The sequence below is a fragment of the Ranitomeya imitator genome, chromosome 1 (assembly GCF_032444005.1).
Source record: "Ranitomeya imitator isolate aRanImi1 chromosome 1, aRanImi1.pri, whole genome shotgun sequence".
NCBI classification, from domain to species: Eukaryota; Metazoa; Chordata; class Amphibia; order Anura; family Dendrobatidae; genus Ranitomeya; species Ranitomeya imitator.
The window spans coordinates 698,568,410-698,595,605 of NC_091282.1; the positions used below are offsets into that span (position 1 = coordinate 698,568,410).

Here is a 27,196-nt window from a genome sequence, read left to right on the forward strand (position 1 = left end):
ATGGGGCCTCTGTAATGTGTAGAGGGCAGTAAGTGCCTCATATAATAATAATCATTTTATTTATATAGCGCCAACATATTCCGCAGCGCTTTACAAATTATAGAGGGGACCTGTACAGACAATAGACATTACAGCATAACAATAATGACAGTTCAAAATAGATACCAAGAGGAATGGGGGCTCTGCTCGCAAGCTTACAAACTATGAGGAAAAGGGGAGACACGAGAGGTGGATGTTAACAATTGCTTTAGTTATTCGGACCAGCCATAGTGTAAGGCTCAGGTGTTCATGTAGAGCTGCATGAACCAGTTAACTGCCTAAGTATGTAGCAGTACAGACACAGAGGGCTATTAACTGCATAAAGTGTATGAGAACATGTTGCGAGGAACCTGATTATGTTTTTTTTTTTTTGAATGGGCCACACAGGGATAGTTAGGTTAATGCGTTGAGGCAGTAGGCCAATCTGAACAAATGAGTTTTTAGGGCACGCTTAAAACTGTGGGGATTGGGGATTAATCGTATTAACCTAGGTAGTGCATTCCAAAGAATCGGCGCAGCATGTGTAAAGTCTTGGAGACGGGAATGGGAGGTTGTGATTATTGAGGATGCTAACCTGAGGTCATTAGCGGAGCGGAGGGTACGGGTAGGGTGGTAGACTGAGACCAGAGAGGAGATGTAGGGTGGTGCTGAGCCATGGAGTGCTTTGTGGATGAGGGTAGTAGTTTTGTACTGAATTTTTGAGTGGATGGGTAACCAGTGTAATGACTGGCACAAGGTAGAGGCATCGGTGTAACGGTTGGTGAGGAATATGATCCTGGCTGCAGCATTCAGGACAGATTGGAGCAGGGAGAGTTTTGTAAGAGGGAGGCCAATTAGTAGAGAGTTACAATAGTCCAGACGAGAATGAATAAGTGAAACAGTAAGAGTTTTTGAAGAGTCGAAAGTAAGAAAAGGGCGAATTCTAGAAATGTTTTTGAGATGCAGATAAGAAGAGCGAGCCAGTGATCGGATGTGGGGGGTGAATGAAAGCTTGGAATCAAGTATGACCCCAAGGCAGCGGGCATGTTGCTTTGGAGTAATGGTGGACCGGCACACGGAGATGGCAATGTCAGGCAAAGGTATGTTAATAGAGGGAGAAAACACGAGGAGTTCAGTTTTTGACAGGTTCAGTTTCAGATAGATGGAGGACATGATGTTAGAGACAGCGGTAAGACAATCACTGGTGTTTACTAAAAAGGTCGGCGTGATAACAGGAGAAGAAGTGTATAATTGGGTGTCGTCAGCATAGAGATGGTACTGGAAACCAAATCTACTGATTGTTTGTCCAATAGGGGCAGTATACAAAGAGAAAAGGAGGGGGCCTAGGACTGATCCTTGAGGAACCCCAACAGTAAGGGGAAGGTGAGAGGAGGAGGAACCAGCAAAAGATACAGTGAAGGATCGGTCAGAGAGATAGGAGGAGAACCAGGAGAGAACGGTGTCCTTGAGGCCGATGGAGCGGAGCACAGTGAGGAGGAGCTGATGATCCACAGTGTCGAATGCTGCGGAGAGATCCAAGAGAATTAGCATGGAGTAGTGACCATTAGATTTAGCTGTTAGTAGGTCATTAGAGACTTTAGTGAGGGCAGTTTCAGTAGAGTGTAAAGAGCGGAAACCAGATTGAAGAGGGTCGAGAAGAGAGTTATCTGAGAGATAGCAGGTAAGACGGGAGTGGACCAGGCATTCGAGGAGTTTAGAGATGAAGGGAAGATTAGAGACAGGTCTATAATTAGCGGCACAGTTTTGATCGAGGGATGGTTTTTAAAGTAATGGATGTATGATGGCATGCTTAAATGAGGATGGAAAAATACCGGAAGTGAGAGAAAGGTTGAATATTTTTGTTAGGTGAGAGGTGACAGCCGGGGAAAGGGACTGGAGGAGATGTGACGGAATGGGGTCACTGGTGCAAGTGGTTGGGCGAGAAGATGCAAGGAGCCTGATTACTACTTCTTCTGTAACTGGTTCAAAGTCAGAGAGTGAACTAGATGCAGTAGGAGAGGGAGGACAGTGAATGGTATGAAGAGATTGGGAGATGATTTCCTGTCGAATGTGGTCAATTTTTTCTTTGAAGTAATTGGCCAGATCGCCAGCACGGAGATCCGTGGTTGGGGTCTGCACTCTTGGGTTGAGTAGGGACAGGAAAGTGTCAAAGAGACGTTTAGGGTTATTGGACAGCGAGGTGATGAGGGTGTTGAAATAGGTTTGTTTGGAGAGGTGAAGGGCAGGGTTGTATGTTTTTAGCATGAACTTATAATGGATGAAATCTTCGGGTACATTAGATTTTCTCCACATACGTTCGGCGCACCTGGAGCACCGCTGCAGGAAACGTGTTTGCAGCGTGTGCCACGGTTGTTTCCGTCTGTGCTGAGTTGTTTTATGTATAGGAGGTGCAGCTTCATCCAGGGCACTTTGCAGGGTTTCATTGTAATGCTTCAGAGCAGAATCAGGACATGAGATGGAGGAGATTGGGGCCAATGAGGACTGCAAGTTCTTCATAAGTTTCTGGGTGTTAGTGGCCTGTATGTTTCTATAAGTGTGGAAAGTGGGGGTGACCTGAGCGGGATGGCAGTTCTTGATAGAGAATGAAAGAAGGTTGTGGTCCGAGAGCGGGAGAGGGGAGTTTGTGAAATCATCCACTGAGCAAAGTCGGGAGAAGACTAAGTTGAGGGAGTTTCCATCTTCATGCGTTGGAGAGATAGTATGCTGTGAGAGGCCGAAAGAGGAGGTTAGAGATAAAAGGTGAGAAGCAGATGGGGAGAGGGGAGAAGCAATGGGGATGTTGAAATCACCCATGATGAGGGTGGGGGTGTCATAAGAGAGAAAGTGTGGAAGCCAGGTGGCAAAGTGATCCAGGAACTGATGAGAGGGGCCGGGAGGACGATACACCACCGCCACTCGCATGGAGAAGGGGATGTACAGTCTGACAGCATGGACCTCAAAGGAAGGGAAGACAAGTGAGGGCACTTGGGGGATAACTTGGAAGGTACATTTGGGTGAAAGGAGCAGACCAACACCTCCACCTGCTCTGTTGTCCGATCTTGGGGTATGAGAAAAGTGTAGTCCACCATATGAAAGAGCAGCAGCAGCGGTGGTGTCTGCTTGCTGGATCCAGGTTTCAGTAAGAGCCAGGAGATTAAGAGAATTAGAAAGGAAGAAGTCATGGATGAAGGATAGTTTATTACACACAGAGCGAGAATTCCAAAGGGCACAATTGAAAAAGACAGAAGGCATGCATGGAATATTAATAAGGTTAGAGGGGTTTCTGAGTGTAGCAGTTGGGAGGTCGCGTCGCTGCAGCGTGCCCAATAGCCAGTACATAGCAGGCAGCCTTTCTGGCGCCTAATTACCCCAGGTGCAGTACCTAATCTGACCTGAGAGTAAGGGGGGCGCCAAAGAGCTGCAAGTTTCAAGTGGAACTGTAAGTGGGATATACATAAATCCCTGCAGTTCGTGGTATATTGAAGAGCAGTGGGATACCTAAAATAAGCCCCTGCTGTAAACTAAGAGGTCAATAGCCTTGTGTGTGTTTTTTCATCACATTGTGGAGTGGAGGGATAACTAAGATAAGCCCCCCTGCACATGTGATAGCCATCTGTTGGCCTAACATCACCCCGATCTGTGACGTGGGGGTGACGGTCACGGTGTGAATCGTGACAAATTGATACTGTGTCATACTGTGTGGAGGTCTTTGTGGAGGCAATTATATTATGGGCAGCGCTGTGTTTGGGCCGTTATACTGTGTGGGGGGCATTATACTGTGTGGAGAAATGTTTTAGGACCATTATTCTGTGTGTGGGGGCTGTGGGGAGGCCATTATAGTGTGTGGAGTGTTATGTACATGCCATTATATTGCGTGCAGGTCATTATACTGTGTGAATGCCATTATACTGTGTGGAAGGCTGTGGGAACCTCATACTATGTGGAGGCCATTATATTGTGTGGAGAGGCCATAATACTATGTGCAGGGCTGTGTGTGTTGGGAGGGTCACTATACTGTGTGCAATGCTTTGAGAGGGCCATTATACTTTGTGAAGGACTGAGGGGACCTTATATTGTGTGGAGATCTGTGTGGGCTTTGTACTGTAGAGAGGGTTGTGGAGATCTCATACTGTGTGGAGTCCATTATAATGTGTTGAACAATGTGTAGGGCCAGTGTGGAGGGCTTTATGGGGACCACTATACTGTGTAAGAGCCACTATACTGTTTGGAGGTCTTTGGGGGCCATAATACTGTGTTGTGGACTGTGTGAGGGCCATAACACTGTGTAGAGGACTGTGTGGCGAATGTTATACTGTGTAGAGGGCTATGCTGGGGACCATCTTACTGTGTGGAGGGCTGTGAGCAGAACAGGACTAGCCATAGGGAAAATTTCACAAATGCCAGATGGGCCACATTAGTTGCGACACTATTAACATTATCAGCGTCCTCTGGATGACAATATTGTTAACAGTTGTGGTGGAGCACATAGCCTCCAGATCCCAACTTTGCCACTTTCTCCAGCAGGTCGCAGGATACCTAGGTCAGCGCGATTACGTCACTGCATCATCCCTCCCACGTCCACTGCAAAACAGGATAGAAGAGGGGACACTTTTTGGGGGGCTGATGTTTTTTGCACAAGGTTAGAAGATGCTGGATTTTTATAAATCTGGGAAATTAGAATCACCTGGTCTTTCCTAATGATGATAGTGAACAAGCCATAATCCTAAAAGGCTAATAAAAGTCTGAAATCTTAACCTTGGTTAAAGTTACATTAGCACACTAATCTCCAAGGGTGCCCAAACTTTTGTATCAACCCAATTTCCTTTTTGCAATTTTTAAAATCTAAAAGATGAAAATATTTTTTTTTGCCTAAAATACAAAGGAAATGTGTTATCTTTAAGGGTATGTGCACACATTCAGGTTTTTTCGTGTTTTTTTTGCGTTTGTTCGCGATAAAAACGCTATAAAAACGCATTGCAAACCACAGACATATGCATCCTATCATTTAGAATGCATTCTGCAATTTTTGTGCACATAATGCGTTTTTTCCGCAAAAAAAAAAACGCATTGCGGAAAAAGAAGCATGTTCATTAATTTTGCGGATTTTTTGCGTTTTTCCCGCTATTTTATGTTTTTTTTTTTGGAAAAAACGCAAAAAACGCACAAAAAAATGTGCAAAAAATGCATAAAAATGCATAAAAAAGCACAAAAAACGCAAAAAAAAGCATGCGGATTCTTTTTGTCAGAAAATTTCTGCAAGAAATTCCTGACGTGTGCACATACCCTTAAGGTACCTTCACACCTTCACACTGAGCGACTTTAGAACGATAACGATAGCTATCTGTAACGTTGCAGCGTCCTGGATAGCGATCTCGTTGTGTTTGACACGCAGCAGCGATCTGGATCTCCTTAGCTTCTCTTAACTATCATTCTCCAATCCAAATTATTTCCAAACTTAGTCCAACTTACTAGGTGTTGTGAGAAGTTCATAACTGAGGGGTTGGTGTGAACAACTGTTTTCAGTCATGTTGACATCTGGCCTTTCCAATCAAGGTAACTCATCTCTTAAACTGTTTCTCCAGTTTGCATTTACTTCTCGGTTTCCTCACTGCTATTAACAATAAAACTGCTAGAAGATACTAAACTGTATTTTCTTCCCAGTTACATTGCTGCTATTAACCACTGCCCTGCTGGAAGATACAGGACTGCATTTACTTCTTGAATACATTGCTACTATTTAACCAATGCCATGTTGGAAAATACACCAGACTGTATTTACTTCCCTGTTACATCACAGCTATTAAATAGTCCATTCTTGGAAGATACAAGACTGAATTTACTTTTCAGTTACTGAGTTGATGTCCTATTCTCTTTAAAGGGACACTGTCACCTGAATTTGGAGGGAACAATCTTCAGCCATGGAGGCGGGGTTTTGGGGTTTTTGATTCACCCTTTCCTTACCCGCTTGCTGCATGCTGGCTGCAATATTGGATTGAAGTTCATTCTCTGTCCTCCATAGTACATGCCTGCACAAGGCAATCTTACCTTGTGCAGGCATGTACTACGGAGGACAGAGAATGAACTTCAATCCAATATTGCAGCCAGCATGCAGCAAGCGGGTAAGGAAAGGGTGAATCAAAAACCCCCAAACCCCGCCTCCATGGCTGAAGATTGTTCCCTCCAAATTCAGGTGACAGTGTCCCTTTAAGTGTCAGATGTCACTGTGCTTCTAAACCTACTAGAGTGGATGGGCTTTTTAATGACTGGTACAACATTCAGTCTCTTACCACTTTTATTGGAAACTTATGAATAGGCTATTAGGCTTGATATTTTCTCAACTTCTATGAGATGCACTCATTTCCCCTCTCAAAAATTACATTCTTGTAAATAGACTTAAAGGTTAATTCCAAAACTTTTAATAATCTCCTATCTCAAAGAGAACATTTTACTAATTTGAAGGACTGACCACTGTGATCGCCATGACTCTAGAACCAGCAAACAAACTCTGCAGAGCCCAGTCTCAAAGGGAGCAAAGGTACACGTGTGCTATCGGCACTCCAATCATTTTCTATACAATTGCCAGAGAAAGAAAATCACACAGCTTTTTTGTCAGTCCCACGGACAATGAATTGGAAGGAGATTGAGCATGCACAGCCCTGCTCCATTCAAGTTCTCAGATTCCAAAGCCCCAATCTTGGGATTGTAAGGGGTCTCAGCAGTCAGAAACACAGAAATGAGAAAGGTATTCCTTATACTTTGGATGGGGGATAACTTAATATTTTTGAATAATAATTTAATACATTTTTTTACAAATTTAGGGTCTGTGTGATTTTTCTATCCTAAGTATTCAGCACTATGTATGCAATTCTTCTTAAAAAAAGGGATTCTTTACCCTATACACCAAGACCAGAGAAACTTCATATCTGGGAAAAGCAGGGATATAAAAGGCACAATTATTTTCTTCAATATTTATCCTGCTAAGTCAGCCTCGCTTTGCGCTCCCATTAGATGTCGGTAAAGCGCTTTACTTTTTAATGGCTCTATGTGAGGTTTTCACAAGAAGGTCAATAAATGCTAGAAATGCCTCGGACCAGTGTTAGGACCTTCCACATTGTTGTGAGAAAAGTTCCCTTAAGATACTTTCTATAAAGATCATCATAGATTGGTTTTAAGGGTAAATTATCTAAAGAACAGCTACTATAAAAGTATATATAAGTCTTCTAAAACAGAGACAGTATCAGCCAGACAGTAAATAGATGAAGGCTGGTGAGGCATGTGCCCTGGGAGCTGGTTAAAGCAGGGTGCCACCAGCACCATGTGCATGTGTTAATACATTTTTAATAACCAGGATAATTTGTCTGCAGTCATATCTTTCATTTCTTTTTTTTTATTCATATATACACATTAAAAAAGAAAATACTTTTTTTTTATTCTGCTTCGATATTATAAACATTTACTTAAATAGTCATAAAATGATCAGGAAGCACACTATAATTAATGGTACGGTACTTTTATTTTTAACTTCATAATTAAAAAACAATTTCATATAAGCTCTACAAGGTAGTTGAATATATATTGTTTCTTAAAAGGAATCCGTCTTCAAGTTTTTCCTCTGCAATTTAACATTAACATGATGTAGAAACAGACACCCCGATTCCAGTGATGTGTCACTTAGTTTAGTAGAATGATGAGCTGTGTAAACCCCACCCACACCACTGATTTTCTCCTTTCTCTGTGCAATGTATAGTGACAGAAAGCTGCTAATCAGTGCTGGGGGAGTGGTTGGACCAGGAAGCACAAAACACTTAGTCCTCTAGTGATAATCTGCTGACAAAACAGTGATTGTATTGAAACCGTAAAACAAAGCCTAGTATCTAAGTGACACATCCTAGTAAGTGACACATGGTTACTAACTACTGTAGTAAGACACATCACTGTAGTCAGGCTCTCTTCCACTACATAATGGGGGCTTTCAGATTGCGTAGCAAAAACCTGGTGACAAGATTCCCTTTTAACTATAGAGAAAGTAACTAAATAATTGTTAAACAGTTGCCCAAGATGTTTCTATTGGGGCCTCATCTGGAGGAACATGGTAAAGCCCATAGGTGTTTGGAGCTCACGACCAAGTTACAAATTTTGCATTTTTTACATTGCAATGTAAAATATCACAGTAAAATGAGCCGAACACTTTTTAACCCCTTTCCGACATCGGGCATAATAGTACCCCGATGTCAGACTCGCTCCCTTTGATATGGGCTCCGGCACTGAGCCCACATCTTTCCGGCACATGTCAGCTGTTTTGAACAGTTGACATCTGCCTCTAACAGCCACAGGTGGAATCGCGATCCACCTGCGGCTGTTAACTAGTTTAATGCCGCTGTCAATCTCTGACAGCGGCATTTAACTTGCGCTTACCACAAGTGCATCACTAAACCCGCCCATCGGTGACCCATAACGTGATCGCGGGTCACCGATGGGTTGGCATGACAACCAGAGGTCTCCAGCAAACCAATACTGCTGTCATTGCTGGATTGCTATGAGCGCTGCCTGGTGGTCGATGCACATAGCAAGTGAGAATTTCTGCTACATTCAGGTGATATGATAATCACCTATGTGTAGCAGAGGCGATCGGACAACTGCAGCTTCTAGTTTCCCATGGAGACTATTGAAGCATGCAAAAAGTTAAAAAAAAGTTTTAAAAAATCTAAAAAAAAATAAAAGTTCAAATCACCACCCTTTCGCCCCATTCAAAATAAAACAATAAAAAAAAAAATCAAACATACATATATTTGGCATCGCCGCGCTCAGAATAGACCGATCTATCAATATAAACAAATAATTAACCCAAACGTTAAACGGCATAACGAGAAAAAAAAAGTCAAAATACAAGAATTACGTTGCATTCATCATATTATATAGCACTGTGCACTTACAATTGTTCATTGTTCCTTCTACCCAACTAATTCTTCTGCTTCCCATTAGGTCTATGACATTATGTGATTAAAAACTGACTAGCTGAATCCTTCTAATCTCTATATAGAAAGAGGAGGTAAATTTTCCCTTTATGAGTCATCACTGGAAAAGTCCCTAAAAAAGGAGAGGAGGGAGCAGCTGGGTCAGACGTTGAACAGGGTAATGATACAGTGCCTTGAAAAAGTATTCGGCTCCCTGGAACTTTTCAAACTTTTCCCACATATCATGCTTCAAACATAAAGATACCAAGCGTTAATTTTTTGGTGAAGAATCAACAACAAGTGGAATACAATTGTGAAGTTGAACGAAATTTATTGGTTATTTTACATTTTTGTGGAAATTCAAAAACTGAAAAGTGGGGCATGCAATATTATTCGGCCCTTTAACTTAATACTTTGTTGCGCCACCTTTTGCTGCGAATACAGCTGCAAGACACTTGGGGTATGTCTCTATCAGTTTTGTACATGGAGAGACTGAAATTCTTGCCCATTTTTCCTTGGCAAATTGCTCTAGCTCAGTGAGGTTTGATGGAGATCGTTTGTGAACAGCAGTTTTCAGCTCTTTCCACAGATTCTCAATTGGATTGAGGTCTGGACTTTGACTTGGCCATTCTAACACCTGGATACGTTTATTTGTGAACCATTCCATTGTAGATTTTGCTTTATGTTTGGGATCATTGTCTTGTTGCAAGATCTTTCCCTGTCCCAGTGTCAGGTCTTTTGCAGACTCTCAACAGGTTTTCTTCAAGAATGGTCCTGTATTTGGTCTATCCATCTTACCATCAATTTTAATCATCTCCCCTGTCCCTGCTGAAGAAAAGCAGGCCCAAACCATGATGCTGCCACCACCAACCAGCTGTGTTGCCTTTACGCCAAACATATCATTTGGCATTGTTGATAAAAAGTTCGATTTTGGTTTCATCTGACGAGAGCACCTTCTTCCACATGTTTGGTGTGTCTCCCAGGTGGTGTTAGGGCTGACGGAACACAACAAATTATAAGAAGAATGGTATAGGTGCATTCGCAGCCCAGGGTCCACCATGCAGAGATGAAACCTGCTGCTGAGTAATGACGGACTATATGGTGGTACAATGTGGATACCCACACGGGTTAACTTCACCCAGTGTGAAGGAAGCAAACCCTGTTGCATCACAGGGTCACAGTACCGCACCAAGAGCGCAAGCAAGGAGTCTCAGGACTCTATCCCAAGACACAGGATTAGAGTTTGCATCTCAGCTTCAGGAAAATGGCCGCCGCGATCTCTTCTGCGCACGCGCGGCATCCTGCGGCCATTTTCCTGAAGCCCCGTGCAGCAGAGCACTCCATCTGCGCACGCACGGCCTCAGGAAGATGGCCGCCCCCACCGATGACAAGGGTAATAGCGCAGATCGCGCGCTTTTTCTTCACCTGCACGCAGTGGATTCGGCACTTGGACATGCGCACACCACTACGCCACCAACGGAAAGCTGGGGAAGAAACAGCGATGTCACCACGCCCACCCGACCTGACCAGCCTGATTGACTGGCGAAAACGGCGACTTTGGTAATGTATTTCGCAGCATAGGTGGGGAATCAGGGTAAACTACATACACTATTGTAACGCACAGCGCAGGCCCTATTTAACAGTATTTTTATCTCAATCTGAAAAAACGGGGTGACAGGTTCCCTTTAAAATAACCAATAAATTTCGTTCAACTTCACAATTGTATTCCACTTGTTGTTGATTCTCCACCAAAAATTTACATTTGGTATCTTTATGTTTGAAGCATGATATGTGGGAAAAGGCTGAAAAGTTTCAGGGAGCCGAATACTTTCGCTAGGTACTGTATGTGCAGGGACAAGCGATTTCCTGTTTCTATGTAGAGCAAAGAAAAGAGAAGCATTAACTGGGTAGTAACACAAAATGAGCAATTCTAAGTGTACAGTGCTGTATAATATGATGACTGCAATAAGAGGATATCAATTTTGATGGGAGGAGGAGGAGAGCTTCTTTAATGTGTTCAAATCTTTAAATTACAGATTCATTAAATGCATTCTCGAATCACAATGATATTGGCAGCAACAAATGGGATTTCTCATACAAATCTCACAATACTGTGAAATCAATCTGTTACACCTGTTCTGTTATATCTCAGAAACACATAATTTATAAGCAATACCTAGAAATGCGTGGATTAATGTGCATAAATGAGCAATATAAATAACTGCATATGTCTCTATCAAAATTCATACCAATATACCCTTATTTTATTATACAAGTAGGTTCTTTTTCTACGTGCAGAGAATATTGAGTATTTTATTACGTAAAATGTATGAAACTATTTGTCCTTAGCTGGATAATCTACTTTAGTTACATAAATTCATCAAAAAAGAGAGAAAAAAAGCTATTGCCTTAAAATTTCAATACTTTATTGAAATCAAATTTAAAAATGTGATAAAACTATGGGGACACGTAGTGCAAAATGAAATTGGCCTGACCAATATGGAAAGGTGCCAAGGGTTATCAAGATCTAAAAAAGCTACAGCGATAGATAGCAAATTGTGAATCAAAAATACTTATATCCAAAAGGGTGAAAAACCTCTTTTAATAATCCAAATGACCTATGAAATGGATTAAATCTACAAGAAATCTATCTAATAACTAGTAAATGCAATGTGCATAATAAAGACAGACAGATATTGCATAATACATATAAATAAGGTGTCTTAGTGCAAGTGCAAAGTAGATGAATGTTAAGGCTGACTAGCAGCTGTAAAAAGCAGAAAGGAATAACATTTATAGCTGTGGGTAACCCAGATGGATGTATAGCGCTAGTGGCAATGGCACATTACCTGTGAGGTACAGACCGGAATACCCCTCGAAAAAGCTGTACGCGAAACGCGCATCGGGGATTCCGGTCTGTACCTCACAGGTAATGTGCCATTGCCACTAGCGCTATACATCCATCTGGGTTACCCACAGCTACAAATGTTTCTTGAAAGCTGCCTAGCCTAGGCATGTTATATTTTTGAAGGTTGCTTAGTTACATAAAGATGCAGGCCTATGTAAGCAAACTTAGCACCATACAGCATTCCAACACATAAGCAATATATGTGAAATTACATAACATTTAACATCACAAACCTGCAGGCAACAATATAAATTCACTTTATAATAATTCACAGCTTTAAAATGTGCAAAAATAAAAAGGAAAAGTGATCACTGCACCAGAACTTACCACACTGCGAGTGAACTTTTCTAGGGAGGTTCTACGACCTTTCTCATTCTCAGTCTTAAAAAACAAAAAAGGGATTTGGGAAAGAAAAAATACAGGGAAAAAAAAATCCTTCAACCTTTAGCAGTGAGGCTAGCAAATGTCAGAAAAGCAAAAAAAAAAAAAAAGAAAGAAAAATAAAATTTGAACAATAGAAGCGTTAAGAGTTGTTTGCGAAGCAATGAGATAATGTGGTTTCATTTGATTTTTTTTATAAAACTTTTTTGGGAAATACACAATTATCTTGTCTGTCGTTCGATTTAGGTTTGTTATTTTTAATTTAAATACGGTACCTGGGTTATAAAATCAGATAAATACCACAATTTTAGCTGATGCAAATATTTGTTTGCAAAAGTTTTTAAAGTAACTAATTTTATGCAAACCTAATTAATTTAAATGCATATGATATTTAAAGGGGTTGTCCTGGCTTGTGACAAAAAAATTGAAGTAATTCTATGTGACTACAGACTACCAAATTGTGGCCCTTTGCCAACTAGACTCATCTAGCTCTTCTCAATTCACTTCTATGGAGAGAAGCCAAACACATCTAGTCAGCAAGTATACAAAGCGCATACATGTAATCACACGAACGCCCGCTTGCATCAGGAAGACCGGTGAAGACCACCCCTTTAGTGTCTGTTTTAGCATTGCCCATATATTAAGAATTCTGGGGCATCTTTTTTCATTAGTGTTCTCTGTGTCATTCCTTGGTTATATCTCCTGAATATTTACAAATGGTAAATGTGAGGTATTGTCTACATTCTTGCCAATCTTCCAAATGTAAGTTATGGAATAAAGTAGGACAGACAGAAGATCAGACTACACATTGTTTGCTTGTTTGTTGTTTCTTACTATGAATACATGCAAAGGAGCTGTACAAACAAATCTATGAGAGATATTTAATCAATGCTATTTAACAAAATTGCTCAAACTGAACAGAAGAAATGGTGCAGTACGGGGCAGCAGTCACTAAACAATGTACAGGTCTGTACATTGGCCATTGCCATCATTTAGTGTTATACGTGGAAATGCTTAATTTAACAATAATATCTTGATGACGGGACAGTAATATGTTATCTTAGATCTACTGATTTTACAGGTAAATATAGTGGTTTGAGAAAGTACCATATCGAGGTTCAAGGATTAATGCGGACTTTTCACCACATTTTTTATGTTGAACTCGACAAAAGATATAATTAGTAGCTGCAAAGTAGAATAAAACTATTCTTGTCGTTTTTCAATTTCACTTCTCCATTGCGGACAGAGTAGCAATCAAAGTATTGGCAAATAATTTGTTAACTTTAGTTAAGTCCAAGTGGGTGTTATCAGATACACCCATTTTTACTTAGAAGGGTGTTCCCATCTCCAAAATCCTATCCTAATATGTAGTAGTTGTAATAATAATAATAATGTCAGCAAATAACTTCAATTAGAAATGTAGTATAGCTCTTCTGATTCGCTATGTCACTTACCCTATATCCAGGGCATTTCAGAAGCTTAGGTATGAGTGGTAACGACTACTCATATAGTCACAGATAGTTGTTGATGGGGAAACAAGGGGTAAGCAACATAGCAAATGAGAAGAACTATACTATATTTCTAACTGGAAGTATTTGCTAATACTTTATGACACTTACTACATATTGGGATAGGATTGATAGGATTTTGGAGATGGGAAAACTCCTTTAACTAAAACTGAAAAATATAAAAAATGTTTTACATTTTGTGTCCAGTTCAACATAAAAAAAATTGGTGAAAGGTTCTCTTTAAAGTGCAGCCTGCAGCACAAACTCCATAGTATAAAAGCAGATCCATACATATATCTATACTAACAAACTCTAATTCTATCTTACCCTTATTAATACTTTGATTTTATGAACCAATAACTAAAATGTAATTATTTAGAACTTTTAAAACTATTGTATATTAAACTCTAAGTATTGCATGATTTATTACACATTATTTTTTTTTTCAATGTAAACACCATCAACTAATAATGATAATAATAAGATAAATTTGTAAATCTATTTTGTTATTCTTTTTTTATTTTTGCTATTTATTTATGCAACGTTTTGTCTAGGAAATAAAGGATTTAGGAGTTCGGTTTAGTTTAACTCAATACTACCTGTGTTTTTGCCTACAAAAGGGAATTTATAGGTTTTAATTTCAGTAATATTTCAATAACAAAAGATCTTCCTTATAAAATATGCCAGACCACGTCTATTAGAATGAGCAAACTGCACACACTATCACTATGTATGAGTCAGAAAGGACCACAGGAAGGCAGCCACAAGATTAACAAACATCATGAATGGAGGCTAATACAATTAATACAAGACATCCAAGCAGCCGACATACATGCACATAGACCAGCAGAGTTTATATGTGCTGACATTGCAGAAAGCAGTAAGATTGATGCAGTAATGTGTGGCTGTAGAACAAGGTTAGAATATAAGGAATATGATACTTATAAGGCAGTCACTCACACTGTACAAAGTATAAAAACTAATTCATAGAGTAGTTTTACAAATATTGATATTTGAAAATAACCACTGCATTTTTAATGCAAATTTTGAGCATAAAACAGGAGTGGATCCAACAAGAAGGAGAATCTAAAGTCCTTTAAATTTCCCATTTGTTTTGAATTCACTTGACTTTGGCTAAAAATACATAAATAAATAAAATTGCATGAAAATTACAGAGGCATTTTTCCAAAATATACTGTGAAGTCACCAGTAAAGTGCTACATTTCAATATCATCTTGAAGAGCACAATACTCATCCTTTTTATCATCTGTAATTCGACATGCCATTACAATAGTAGTCTTGAATGAAACAGGAAACTCTCCAAAAATTATATTGTATACATTTACCAAAGGAAGGCAAGGTATGTGACTATAAATGCTTTGCACATCTAACATGGTACCAAGATATATATCTTTCCTGTTGCATCAGCATAGGCACAGGTCTGAAATAGTCACATAGCTGAGGCATTATAGACACTATAGGTTGTCAGAGACGAGCGAACCTGAAGTTAAAAGTTCGGGGTTCGTACTGGACAGTTAATGTCCGATGCTAAATGCCGAACACAGACTTCTCCCGGAAGCCCATTGCAACGTTCAGAGTTCCAGGGGAAGAGGAGAATGAAGGGAAAAGGAGAGTGAAGGGAAGAGGAGAGTGGAGGGAAGAGGAGAGTTGAGAGTGAAGGGAAGAGGAGAGTGGAGGGAGATGAGAATGGAGGGACGAGAGGAGAGTGAAGGGAAGAGAAGAGTGGAGGGAGAGGAGAATGGAGGGAAGAGGAGAGTGGAGGGAATAGGAGAGTGGAGGGAAGAGAAGAGGAGAAGGTAGGGAAGAGGAGAGGGAAGGGAAGAGGAGAGGGAAGACGTGAGGGAAGGGGAGAGGAGAGTGAAGGGGAGAGGAGAGGGAAGAGGCGATAGAATTTTCCAGGTGAAAAGTTTGGGTCCCCATTGTTTTCAATGAGGTTTGGGTTCTAGATCAAGTTCGGGTACAGTTCTGGTACACAAACTGAACTTCGGAATAAAGTTTGGTTCTTAAGTCGGAGTATGAGGACCCTTTTATGACATCTATATGTTCTTATGAGTCATTTGGATTTAGGCAGTTATTGTGAGAATGAACTCTAGATAACAGAGATCCCCAACCTGTGGCTCGTAAGCCAATGATGTCTTGATCACGGCTGTCTGACAGCTTTGTGAGCTACTCCAAAAAATAGAAAAAAGTCTAAATTCAGCTAACCACTCCTGTATTAGAGTCAGGTATTCCAGGATACTTCCAGGATAGATACTCTGTGGTCTGGGTGTGGTGCACTTTTCTGGTTTCCAGGTCAAAAAGCTCTCAATGGTCCAAAAGGAAATGTTCTCCAGTACCAAAGGAAGGTAGTGAAAACGTAGCATTTTAATATATAGGATTAAAAAAATGTCAGAACGTGCAGATATTAAAAAAAAACAAAAACAAATTCTTACGCTTTTCTGGTGGAAAAACCCTTAATCATAGGTGATTAACTGTATAGTTAAAGAAGTTAAATAACTTGGATAACTTCTTGTCATACCCCTTGCTTGGCCCCCCCAAAATAATAAAGCTTATACTCACTACTGTGCTGGCGCCATTCCATTGCTTTCGGCCCTCGCTCTCCCCGGGATTACCGCTCTGTTGTTGTGGCATGTGACGCTGACGTCCAATCAGATCTGGCATCACTGTCTCCACCTCATGTTGAATTGAACATGAAGAGGAAGTCCGAAATCAGTTGCAGCCCTGACTTCCTCTTCATGTTCTATTTGTCCAAAGGCAGGAACAATGACGCCAGTGCTGATTGCGCACCAGCGTCACATGTCACAACAACCCCACGAGAGCCCCTCAGTTGAGTACAGGCTTTATTATTTCATGGGGGCCAAACATTTTGATCAAGAAGGGGTTGTCCTATTAGTGGACACCCCTTTATGGGTTTTACTACTCAAAACGCATAAGCAATGTTTTTTTTAATATGTGCACATTCTACCAATTGTTTATGCTACTGTATATGATTAAAGGCCAAGTTTTAACTACTTTCTTTTGGTGCTGGGTAACATCCCTTTTGGACTGAGAGCTTTGTGCATTAGTATCAGGTATAGCAAACCGCTATGAAGAGCAAGTCTCAATATGGTGACTTTTGTGAGTAGTTCTGTACAGAAGAGTAGATCAGGATGCACATGTACTGGGCGTGGAGGTAATACCGCAATATTTTAAGCAGGAGATAGGATTATACTGCCAGTAGGAAGGTTGCTTAAAGCTTGACCCGATAGTGCATTGGGAGTGCTTGATGCAAGAATTTCCAAATGGGGTTAAGGTAGCAAACTCTAGACATAAGAATATTGTCTATTATCGAGTAGGGACTATGCCTATAAGAAAGCTGCCTATATGGGAGTAAGTAACATGGTCTTAGTCTGCTTTCTCAGGGAAGCTTTGGCTTTCATCACACAAGACATGGGAGGCTCTGGGTGTCAGTACTGTGGGGGGCAAAGTGGAGGGCTGGATGTCACAACTCAGGGTCTCCGGATGTCACTTGCAACTATGTCTCAGAATGTGTCTCTCTCAAGTTGAGAGAGTTTTGGGACCACTGATCTACACATTCCTGTCTTAATTTAATGTTGAGGTCTAAAGTTGAAAAATCGCTTTTCTTAAAGGGATCCTGTCCCATGACTCATGCTGTCCGAATAACAGACACCAGGAATCAAAGACTGTCTCTCTCGTTACAAACAATGACGTTGTACTCTCGAGTGCTGTAACATTTCAGAGAAAAACTTAGTTTAAATCGTGGCAATAAATGGGTTGACTAGGCCAAAAGATAAGAACTCATCGACTTGTCCCCATCCACTCAGCTAGAATGAAAGTCTCTCCATACATGTATATAGGGAGAAGCCTGTCAATCTAGGTGAACTGATGGGGAGAAGATGGCAGGAGGACATACAGTGGGGGAAATAAGTATTTGATCCCTTGCTGATTTTATAAGTTTGCCCACTGGCAAAGACATGAACAGTCTATAATTTTAAGGGTAGGTTCATTTTAACATTGAGAGATAGAATATCAAAAATAAAATCCAGAAAATCACATTGAATAAATTATATAAATGTATTTGCATTTTGCATTGAGAAATAAGAATTTGATCCCCCACCAACCAGAGCTCTGGCTCCTACAGACCAGTTAGATGCTCCTAATCAACTCGTTACCTGCATTAAAGACAGCTGTCTTACATAGTCACCTTTATAAAAGACTCCTGTCCACAGACTCTAACCTCTATAACATGGGCAAGACCAAAGAGCTTTCTAAGAATGTCAGGGACAAGATCATAGACCTGCATAAAGCTGGAATGGGCTACAAAACCATACATAAGACGCTGGGTGAGAACGAAAAAGACAACTGTTGGTGCAACAGTAAGAAAATGGAAGAAATACAACATGACTGTCAATCGACATCGATCTGAGGCATCATGCAAAATCTCACCGCTTGAGGTATCCCTGATCATGAGGAAGGCGAGAGATCAGCCTAAAACTACACGGGGGGAACTTGTTAAAGATCTCAAGGCAGCTGGGACCACAGTCACCAAGAAAACCATTGGTAACACATTACACCGTAATGGTTTAATATCCTGCAGTGCCTGCAAGGTCCCCCTGTTCAAGAAGGCACTTGTGCAGGCCCGTCTGGAGTTTGCCAATGAACCCATGGAGAGTGAGTGATTGGGAGAAAGTGCTGTGGTCAGATGAGACAAAAATTGAGGTCTTTGGAATTAACTCAACACGTTGTGTTTGGAGGCAGAGAAATGCTGCCTACGACCCAAACAACACAGTCCCCACTGTGAAGCATGGAGGAGGAAACATTATGTTTTAGTTGTGCTTCTTGGCTATGGGCACAGGACTACTTCACCACAACAATGGGAGAATGGATGGAGCCATGTACCACAAAATCCACAGTGACAACCTCCTTCCCTCCGCCAGGACATTAAAAATGGGTGGTGACTGGGTCTTCCAGTAAGACAATGACCCAAACCATACAGCCAAGGCAACAAAGGAGTGGCTAAAAGAGAAGCACATTAAGGTCATGGAGTGTCCTAGCCAGACCTTAATCCCATAAAAAACTTATGGAGGGAGTTGAAGCTCCGAGTTGCCAAGCGACATCCTCAAAATCTTAATGATTTAGAGATGATCTGCAAAGAGGAGTGAACCAAAATTCCTCCTGGGATGTGCACAAACCTCATCTTCAACTACAAAAAATGTCTGACTGCTGTGCTTGCCAACAAGGGTTTTGCCACCAAGTATTAAGTCTTGTTTGCCATAGGGATCAAATACTTATTTCTCACTATAAAATGCAAATACATTTATATATAATTTATACAATGTCATTTTCTGGATTTTATTTTTGATATTCTATCTCTCAATGTCAAAATTAACCTAACCTTAAAATTATAGACTGTTCATGTCTTTGTCAGTGGGCAAACTTACAAAATCAGCAAGGGATCAAATAATTATTTCCCCCACTGTAATCACCTTGTCGCTGATCCCATTTTCAACTGTTTTTTTTCTGTAGTGCTGCAGCATTTGAGGGTAAATCAATCAAGTATTTAATGAGAGCTGGTCTTTCATTAAGGAAGAGAGTGAGAGAAACCTATGATTCAAAAAGTAATTCCAATATAAATGAGAGAACACATAACAAGCCTAAAATATTATTTAAGTGTTACTCCACAATAATCAGAAATTAAGCAAATGTATGTAAAAAATAAATGTTATTGAAGTAAATAACTATATAATTAAAATAAAAAGTAAATAATAAAAATCAAGAAGCAATGAAAGCAAGGGGAGGCTGATCAGAGACGCAAAATAAGTAAGACAATACAAGTGATAGCCACCAGATAGAAGAATACTTTCAAGATAAGCTAACTTTTGTAAAATATGAAAATTTGATTATAAATCCATTAAAAATTCATCATGAAGGAAAATAAATGTTGATGCGTTTCGAAAGGCGTTTGGAAAGGCATCAACGTTTGTTTTCCTCTGTTATGATTAATTTTTATGGGATTTATAATAAAATTTTCATATTTTCCAAAGTTACCATTTTTTTGGCTAATCTTGATATTTACCTGCCTTGACCAATGGGTTTTCTGGACTTCAGCAATTCTAAAGTTGTGGTAATCGAGTTATCTTGGTTCATGGAGAACAAACTTTCTTGATGGAAGAATACTACTAAGGAATGATGATAATAGGTACGTAAATGAACATATGTAGATGCACAAAATTAATTACAATGCAGTTCTAAAGTTAGATCTACATAGATTTGGTGAAATCTAGTGCACACAAATAGTGTAATGTAATACACAAAATTATAACAACAGTATAAAGATAAAGACGCATTATAGAGATCCCCAGATGAAGTTGGGTTGAAGGGTCTGAGGTGAAAGTCGATGTGCTGACACATTCTATTTTTATTTTTGGGTATGTCCAAAATGATAAATATTTATTTCTTTACTATTGATTTAGTTTTGTGTATTATATTGCACTATTTGTGTGTATATACACATACATGTTATCATCATTTCTTGGTAGTATTCAGTAGGGTTGAGCGAAACGGGTCGTTCATTTTCAAAAGTCGCCGACTTTTGGCAAAGTCGGGTTTCATGAAACCCGATCCGACCCCTGTGCGGGGTCGGCCATGCGGTACGCGACTTTCGCGCCAAAGTCGCGTTTCAATGACGCGAAAAGCGCCATTTCTCAGCCAATGAAGGTAAACGCAGAGTGTGGGCAGCGTGATGACATAGGTCCTGGTCCCCACCATCTTAGAGAAGGGCATTGCAGTGATTGGCTTGCTGTCTGCGGCGTCACAGGGGCTATAAAGGGGAGTTCCCGCCGACCGCCATGTTACTGCTGCTGATCTGAGCTTAGGGAGAGGTTGCTGCCGCTTCGTCAGAAGCAGGGATAGCGTTAGGCAGGGTCCATTAACCACCAAACCGCTTGTGCTGTAGCGATTTCCACTGCCCAACACCACCTTCGGTGTGCAGGGACAGTGGAAGCTACATTTTTTTTTTTTTCCCCCTCAGCGCTGTAGCTCATTGGGCTGCCCTAGAAGGCTCCCTGATAGCTGCATTGCTGTGTGTACGCCGCTGTGCAAACCAACTGCTTTTTTCAAAGCACAAATCCTCTTGTTCCTTCCTTTCTGCACAGCTATCTTTTTGGTTTGTACACACTTTTTATTTAATTTGTGCATCAGTCCACTCCTTATTGCTGCCTGCCATACCTGGCTGAGATTACTGCAGGGAGATAGTAATTGAAGGACACTCCCTGTTTTTTTTTTTTTTTTTGTGAGAGATTAAGATTGACATTTCTGCTAGAGTGCCATCCCTGTCTGTGTCATCTCTCACTCAGTGGGCCATAGAAAGCCTATTTATTTTTTTGCTTGATTTGGGTTATAAAATCTACCTGAAAAAATCACTACATCAATCAGTGGGAGAAAAATATTGGCCTCAGGGCTTGTGTGCCACTCTTGACTCCTGTGTGCATCATCACTCACTCAGTGGGCCATAGAAAGCCTATTTATTTTTTTGCTTGATTTTGGTTCTAAAATCTACCTGAAAAAATCACTACATCAATCAGTGGGAGAAAAATATTGGCCTCAGGGCTTGTGTGCCACTCCTGACTCCTGTGTGCATCATCACTCACTCAGTGAGCCATAGAAAGCCCTTTTTTTTTTTTTTTTTGCTTTATTTGGGTTCTAAATTCTACCTGAAAAAATCAATAAATCAATCAGTGGGAGATTAATATTGGCCTTTGGGCTTGTGTGCCAGTCCTAAGCGTGCCATCTCTCTCTCTCAGATAGTGGGCCATAGAAAGCCTATTTATTTTTTTTTTTTTTTATTGGGTTTATAAATTTTCCCTGGAAAAAAAAAAAAAAAGTGGGAGATTAATATTGGTCTCTGGGCTTGTGTGCCAGTCCTGAGCGTGCCATCTCTCTCACAAATAGTGGGCCATAGAATGCCTATTTATTTTTTTTTTTTTGGTTTTATAAATTCTCCCTTAAAAAAAAAGGGAGATTAATATTGGCCTTTGGGCTTGTGTGCCAGTCCTAAGCGTGCCATCTCTCTCTGTCTCTCAGATAGTGGGCCATAGAAAGCCTATTTATTATTTTTTTTATTGGGTTTATAAATTTTCCCTGGAACAAAAAAAAAAAAGTGGGAGATAAATATTGGCCTCTGGGCTTGTGTGCCACTCCTGACTCCTGTGTGCGTCATCTCTCACTCAGTGGGCCATAGAAAGCCTTTTTTTGTTTTATTTGTTTTCTAAATTCTCCCTGAAAAAATCATTTTATTTTATTTGGTTTCTAAATTCTTCCTGAAAAAATCATTTTATTCTATTTTTTTTTTCCTAAAGTCTCCCTGAAAAAAAAACAAAAAAAAAACAAATCAGTGGGAGATTAATATTGCCCTTTCTGCTTGTGTGCCAGTCTTGACTCCTGGGTGTGCCATCTCTCTCTCTCTCTCCAATTGTGGGCCATAGAAAGCCTATTATTTTTTTAGCTTGATTTGGGTTCCAAAATCTACCTGAAAAAATCACATCAATCAGTGGGAGATAAATATTGGCCTCTGGGCTTGTGTGCCACTCCTGACTCCTGTGTGCGTCATCTCTCACTCAGTGGGCCATAGAAAGCCTTTTTTTGTTTTATTTGTTTTCTAAATTCTCCCTGAAAAAATCATTTTATTTTATTTGGTTTCTAAATTCTTCCTGAAAAAATCATTTTATTCTATTTTTTTTTTTTCCTAAAGTCTCCCTGAAAAAAACAAAAAAAAAACAAATCAGTGGGAGATTAATATTGCCCTTTCTGCTTGTGTGCCAGTCTTGACTCCTGGGTGTGCCATCTCTCTCTCTCTCTCCAATTGTGGGCCATAGAAAGCCTATTATTTTTTTTAGCTTGATTTGGGTTCCAAAATCTACCTGAAAAAATCACTACATCAATCAGTGGGAGATAAATATTGGCCTCTGGGCTTGTGTTCCACTCCTGACTCCTGTGTGTGTCATCTCTCACTCAGTGGGCCATAGAAAGCCTTTTTTTGTTTTATTTGTTTTCTAAATTCTCCCTGAAAAAATCATTTTATTTTATTTGGTTTCTAAATTCTTCCTGAAAAAATCATTTTATTCTATTATTTTTTTTTCCTAAAGTCTCCCTTAAAAAAAAAAAAAATCAAATCAGTGGGAGATTAATATTTACATTTGTGCTTCAGTGACAGTCCTGCGTGTGTGGCATCTCTCTCATTTGTTGCCACCAACAACAGAGTGTGTAACATTGTGCCTGATTTTCGTTGTGGTCTCACTCACCTGTAAAGGGGTAGCTAAATCATACTGAAGTTATAGCTCACCGTGTAATTTGTGTGACAGCAACAAATACCGTTAGTTTGTTTACGTTTTTAAAACAATGAGGAAGTATGGTGGAAGAGGTCGTGGCCGGGGGCGTTCATTGTCAGCTGGTAATGAGGGTAGTGGTAGTGGTGGAGCATCAGCTGGTCGTGGGAAAAAATATATTGCACCTAAGTCTGGAGCTGTGGAGCCAGGTTCGTCGTCTGGCTACACAAGGCCTCGAACGCTCCCTTTTCTGGGAGTAGGAAAACCGCTTTTAAAGCCGGAGCAGCAAGAGCAAGTTTTGGCTTATCTTGCTGACTCAGCCTCTAGCTCTTTTGCCTCCTCTCGTGAAACTGGTAAATGTCAAAGCAGCGCGTCGTTAGTGGATGTTCACGGTCAGGGACAAGTCGCTTCCTTGTCCTCTTCAGCAAAAACAACAACAGAAAAGAATGCAGCAGGCGACACAACGGGTTACTCCATGGAGCTCTTTACACATACCGTCCCTGGCTTAGAAAGTGAAGCAGTTAACAGTCCATGCCCATTACAAGTTGAATCTGACATGGAGTGCACTGATGCACAGCCACAGCCAGACTACTATGCTGGTCCTTTGACTCAGACCACAACATTGCCCTCGCAGGGTGCTGATCAAGAATCAGACCCTGATGAGACTATGTTGCCCCATCATGAACGCTATACCACCGACCGACACGGTGACACAGACGAAGTTGCACACGAGCTACAAGAAGAGGTAATAGATGACCCAGTTCTTGACCCCGATTGGCAGCCATTGGGGGAACAGGGTGCAGGCGGCAGCAGTTCTGAAGCGGAGGAGGAGGGGCCACAGCAGGCATCAACATCGCAACAGGTTCCATCTGCCGGGCCCGTATCTTGCCCAAAACGCGTGGCAAAGCCAAAACCTGTTGGAGGACAGCGTGGCCATCCGGTTAAAGCTCAGTCTGCAATGCCTGAAAAGGTATCCGATGCTAGAAAGAGTGCAGTCTGGCATTTTTTTAAACAACATCCAATTGATCAGCGCAAAGTCATCTGTCAAAAATGTTCAACTACCTTAAGCAGAGGACAGAATCTGAAAAGTCTCAATACAAGTTGCATGCATAGACATTTAACCACCATGCATTTGCAAGCCTGGACTAACTACCAAACGTCCCTTAAGGTTGTAGCACCCTCGGCCAATGAAGCTAGTCAGCAACGCAACATCCCTTCCGGCAGTGTAGGGCCACCATTTTCCGCACCACCTGCAGTATCTGTGCAGGTTTCTTTGCCAGGCCAAAGCAGTCAGGGTCAGGGAATCACCAGTTTCGTAGTAGGAAACACTGCATCTAGGGCACCGGCGGCAACAATACCATCTCCCACCGTCTCTCAGTCTGCCATGTCCACCGGCACCCCCGCTAGTTCCACGATCTCCAGCTCTCCAGTCCAGCTCACCCTACATGAGACTATGGTTAGAAAAAGGAAGTACTTAGCCTCGCATCCGCGTACACAGGGTTTGAACGCCCACATAGCTAGACTAATCTCGTTAGAGATGATGCCCTACCGGTTAGTTGAAAGCGAAGCTTTCAAAGCCCTGATGGACTACGCTGTACCACGCTACGAGCTACCCAGTCAACACTTTTTTTCCAGAAAAGCCATCCCAGCCCTCCACCAGCATGTTAAAGAGCGCATCGTCCATGCACTCAGGCAATCTGTGAGCACAAAGGTGCACCTGACAACAGATGCATGGACCAGTAGGCATGGCCAGGGACGTTACGTGTCCATCACGGCACACTGGGTAAATGTGGTGGATGCAGGGTCCACAGGGGACAGCAAGTTTGGGACAGTTCTGCCTAGCCCACGGTCTAGGAAACAATTGGCTGTAGCCGTTCGCACCCCCTCCTCCTCTTCTTCGTCCTCCTGCAGAAGCGAGAGCTCGTCCACAGACCGCAGTCGCACAACCACTCCATCCGCAGCTGCCACTGTTGCACACCAGGTCTCCCATTATGGGGCAGCTACTGGCAAACGTCAGCAGGCTGTATTGGCTATGAAGTGTTTGGGCGACAACAGACACACCGCGGAAGTTCTGTCCGAGTTCTTGCAGAAAGAAACGCAGTCGTGGCTGGGCACTGTAGATCTTGAGGCAGGCAAGGTAGTGAGTGATAACGGAAGGAATTTCATGGCTGCCATCTCCCTTTCCCAACTGAAACACATTCCTTGCCTGGCTCACACCTTAAACCTGGTGGTGCAGTGCTTCCTGAAAAGTTATCCGGGGTTATCCGACCTGCTCCTCAAAGTGCGTGGACTTTGCTCACATATCCGCCGTTCGCCCGTACCCTCCAGCCGTATGCAGACCTATCAGCGTTCTTTGAACCTTCCCCAGCATCGCCTAATCATAGACGTTGCAACAACGTGGAACTCAACACTGCACATGCTTCAGAGACTGTGTGAACAGAGGCGGGCTGTTATGTTTTTGTGGGAGGATACACATACACGGGCAGGCAGTAGGATGGCAGACATGGAGTTGTCAGGTGTGCAGTGGTCGAAGATTCAAGACATGTGTCAAGTCCTTCAGTGTTTTGAGGAATGCACACGGCTGGTTAGTGCAGACAACGCCATAATAAGCATGAGCATCCCCCTAATGCGTCTGCTGATGCAAAGTTTGACGCACATAAAGGATCAGGCGTCTGCAGCTGAGGAAGAGGAAAGCCTTGATGACAGTCAGCCATTGTCTGGCCAGGGCAGTGTACAGGACGAGGTAGCGGGCGAAGAGGAGGAGGAGGACGAGGAGGATGATGGGGATGATTATATTTTTAATGAGGAAGCTTTTCCGGGGCCACTGGAAATTGGTGGCGCGGCAAGGCCGGGTTCTGGTTTTTTGAGGGACACAAGTGACGTGGATTTGCCTGAAACTGCCCCTCAACCAAGCACAACCGCAGATTTGAGAACTGGAACTTTGGCCCACATGGCGGATTATGCCTTACGTATCCTCAAAAGGGACACACGCATAACTAAAATGATGAATGATGACGATTACTGGTTGGCCTGCCTCCTTGATCCTCGCTATAAAGGCAAATTGCAAAATATAATGCCACATGAGAACTTGGAACTAATATTAGCAACCAAACAATCAACTCTTGTTGACCGTTTGCTTCTGGCATTCCCTGCACACAGCGCCCGTGATCGTTCTCACACAACATGCAGGGGCCAGCAGACCAGAGGAGTTAGAGGGGCAGAAATCAGAAGTGGCATTGGCCAGAGGGGTTTTCTGACCAGGTTGTGGAGTGATTTTGCTATGACCGCAGACAGGACAGGTACTGCAGCATCAATTCAAAGTGACAGGAGACAACATTTGTCCAGTATGGTTACAAACTATTTTTCATCCCTTATCGATGTTCTCCCTCAACCGTCATTCCCATTTGATTACTGGGCATCAAAATTAGACATCTGGCCAGAATTGGCAGAATATGCATTGCAGGAGCTTGCTTGCCCGGCAGCTAGTGTCCTATCAGAAAGAGTATTCAGTGCTGCAGGTTCAATACTAACAGAAAAAAGGACTTGTCTGGCTACCCAAAATGTAGATGATCTAACCTTCATTAAAATGAACCACAACTGGATTTCGAAATCTTTTGCCCCACCTTGCCCGGCTGACACCTAGCTTTCCTATGAAAAGGTCTTGCCTGTGGACTATTCTGAATGCCTTTTCCAATCTCGTAATTTTCTGCACCTGATTGTCCAGCATACGACATGTTTACACCTCACTAAATGGCCAAACTCCCCACACGGGGCCGTGGTATCGACACTTGGCGACAGCACCCGTGAGAGTGCAGTTTGTCTGAAGAGGTGGGTGAGCCCGCTTTTGGTCGACGGCACTGCCACTGGGTCCCTCCTAGTACAATAAAGTGTCTCTGGCGGTGGTGGTGCGCACCCAACGTCAGACACACCGTTGTAATATGAGGGGCCCTGGGCCTGTACCGCCGGCCACAAGACAGTTTCCCCCCACCCCAGCTCAAACAGTGCTCTACCACTTGCAAAATTATCTCACAGCTCCACCAATGTTTAGTCTATGCGCTGACATCCTTCAATGCCTGCCACTGA

At 41.8% G+C, this 27,196-nt stretch overlaps 1 protein-coding gene across 4 annotated transcripts in view; it reads right to left on the reverse strand.

Moving 5' to 3' along the window:
- The window catches only part of RGS6 (regulator of G protein signaling 6), a 696,740-nt gene that overhangs the window by 22,282 nt on the left and 647,262 nt on the right, over positions 1-27,196 (reverse strand). For 2 of the 4 annotated variants that reach the window (XM_069731326.1, XM_069731334.1), the window contains one exon: positions 12,208-12,261. The exons of the other annotated variants lie outside the window; for them this stretch is intronic. In XM_069731326.1, coding sequence (XP_069587427.1) covers positions 12,208-12,261 — 54 coding nt within the window. The remainder of the gene's footprint in view (positions 1-12,207; positions 12,262-27,196) is intronic. 4 annotated transcript variants of the gene reach the window in all.